At 61.1% G+C, this 1,297-nt stretch overlaps 1 protein-coding gene across 1 annotated transcript in view; it reads right to left on the bottom strand.

The window, feature by feature from the left end:
* Positions 1 to 415: 415 nt before the first annotated feature.
* Positions 416 to 1,297, bottom strand: part of PIH1D1 (PIH1 domain containing 1) — a 5,014-nt gene continuing 4,132 nt past the window's right edge. The window contains exons 7-9 of the mRNA XM_023748478.1: positions 1,097 to 1,293; positions 626 to 769; positions 416 to 537 (exon numbers count right to left, since the gene is read on the bottom strand). Coding sequence (XP_023604246.1) covers positions 496 to 537; positions 626 to 769; positions 1,097 to 1,293 — 383 coding nt within the window. The 3' untranslated portion in view covers positions 416 to 495. The remainder of the gene's footprint in view (positions 538 to 625; positions 770 to 1,096; positions 1,294 to 1,297) is intronic.

Below are 1,297 nucleotides of genomic sequence, written 5' to 3'. Positions count from 1 at the left end.
CGGCACATACCTAGGTTGCAGGTTCCATCCCCAGTCGGGCACGTACCGTGAGGCGGCCAATGGATGTTCTCTCACATCGATGTTTCTCCCTCTCCCTCCTTCCCCTCTCTCTGAAATCAATAGGCATATCCTCCCGTCAGGCCACACAGAGCTCGGAGTGCCAGGCTGAGGGTTTGGACCTTCTCCCAGGGGCGATGGGGAGCCAGGGAGGGGCTGTGAACAGGAGAGGGGCAGAGTCCGCTCTGGGACCCCATGGGAGACTGACGAGGGGAGGAACTGGAGGCCAGGAGCCAGGGAGAGGGTTCAGGGAGAGGACGAGGCCTGAGCTGCAGCAGGGACCCCTTTGGGACGCCAGGGCTACAGCCCAATGTCCCTCCCCTGTGCACTCCCCACGTATTCCCAGCCAGACACAGAGTAAAGGCAAACTCTTTTATTTCTGTTTTAAGGAAGCGATCACCATTTTCTCTCCACTTGGAAGCCCAGGGTGATGCCGGGTCAAGAAGGCACGGACAGAAGGGGCATCGCCACCATCAATTGCTGAGGAGAGGAAAGGGAGAGGGTTCAGGACCCAGGAGTCCCGGCCCCCATGTCTCCGCTTCCCCGCACCACCCCCCACCCCAGGTACCCTTCTCTTCCGGTGGAAGGCCGCCTTGCTCTCATCAGCGTTGATCCGCAGGGGGATGTAGGCATCCAGATGGTACAGCTGCTGGGGGCCCCCCATCACCAGGCGGTTCTCCCCAATCTCCAGCGACAGCCCTAGAGCTCCATCCTGGAGATAGATTGGAATCAGCCCCTACCTTCCCTTCCGGCAACAGGACACAGGATGATGAAAACAGGGGCCGAGAGAGCAGGCTCACGTGCTGGGAGACCGTATTTAAAGGGTCTAACCTTCCAGGGAAAAGGGGGGGGGGTACGGTAACTACAGTTCTCCACGTTGGGTCACTTACAATGCCCTGGGTACCCTTGGGACAGCCCCGGAAGTGGGCCCGAGGGCCCTAAACTCAGACGGCAGCACTAGCGGGCTGGCAACCAGCCCCGGCCACTCTCCCTCCCACACCCCAACCTCATTCTCCAGCTCAGGTCAGGGCACACCCACCAGCTTGGGGAGGTCAATTTCCGCCAAAAGGAGGTCAGGGGCTTCCAGCCAGAGGTTCAGGTGAGGCTTCTCAGGGCTGAGGAGGAACAAGAGCCAGAACTGAGGGGAGCCCCAGGTCCTCGGGGGTGCTGCCCCTGCCTGGCATGTGCTGCCTCCTTTCTCGCCAGCATGCGGCCTCGGGGTGGTCTGGGGGTTCCCAGA

This window comes from Myotis lucifugus, unplaced genomic scaffold (assembly GCF_000147115.1).
Source record: "Myotis lucifugus unplaced genomic scaffold, Myoluc2.0 scaffold_1432, whole genome shotgun sequence".
NCBI lineage: Eukaryota > Metazoa > Chordata > Mammalia > Chiroptera > Vespertilionidae > Myotis > Myotis lucifugus.
The sequence above is the reverse complement of the archived record's forward strand: the minus strand, read 5'-3'. Positions and strand labels throughout refer to the sequence as shown.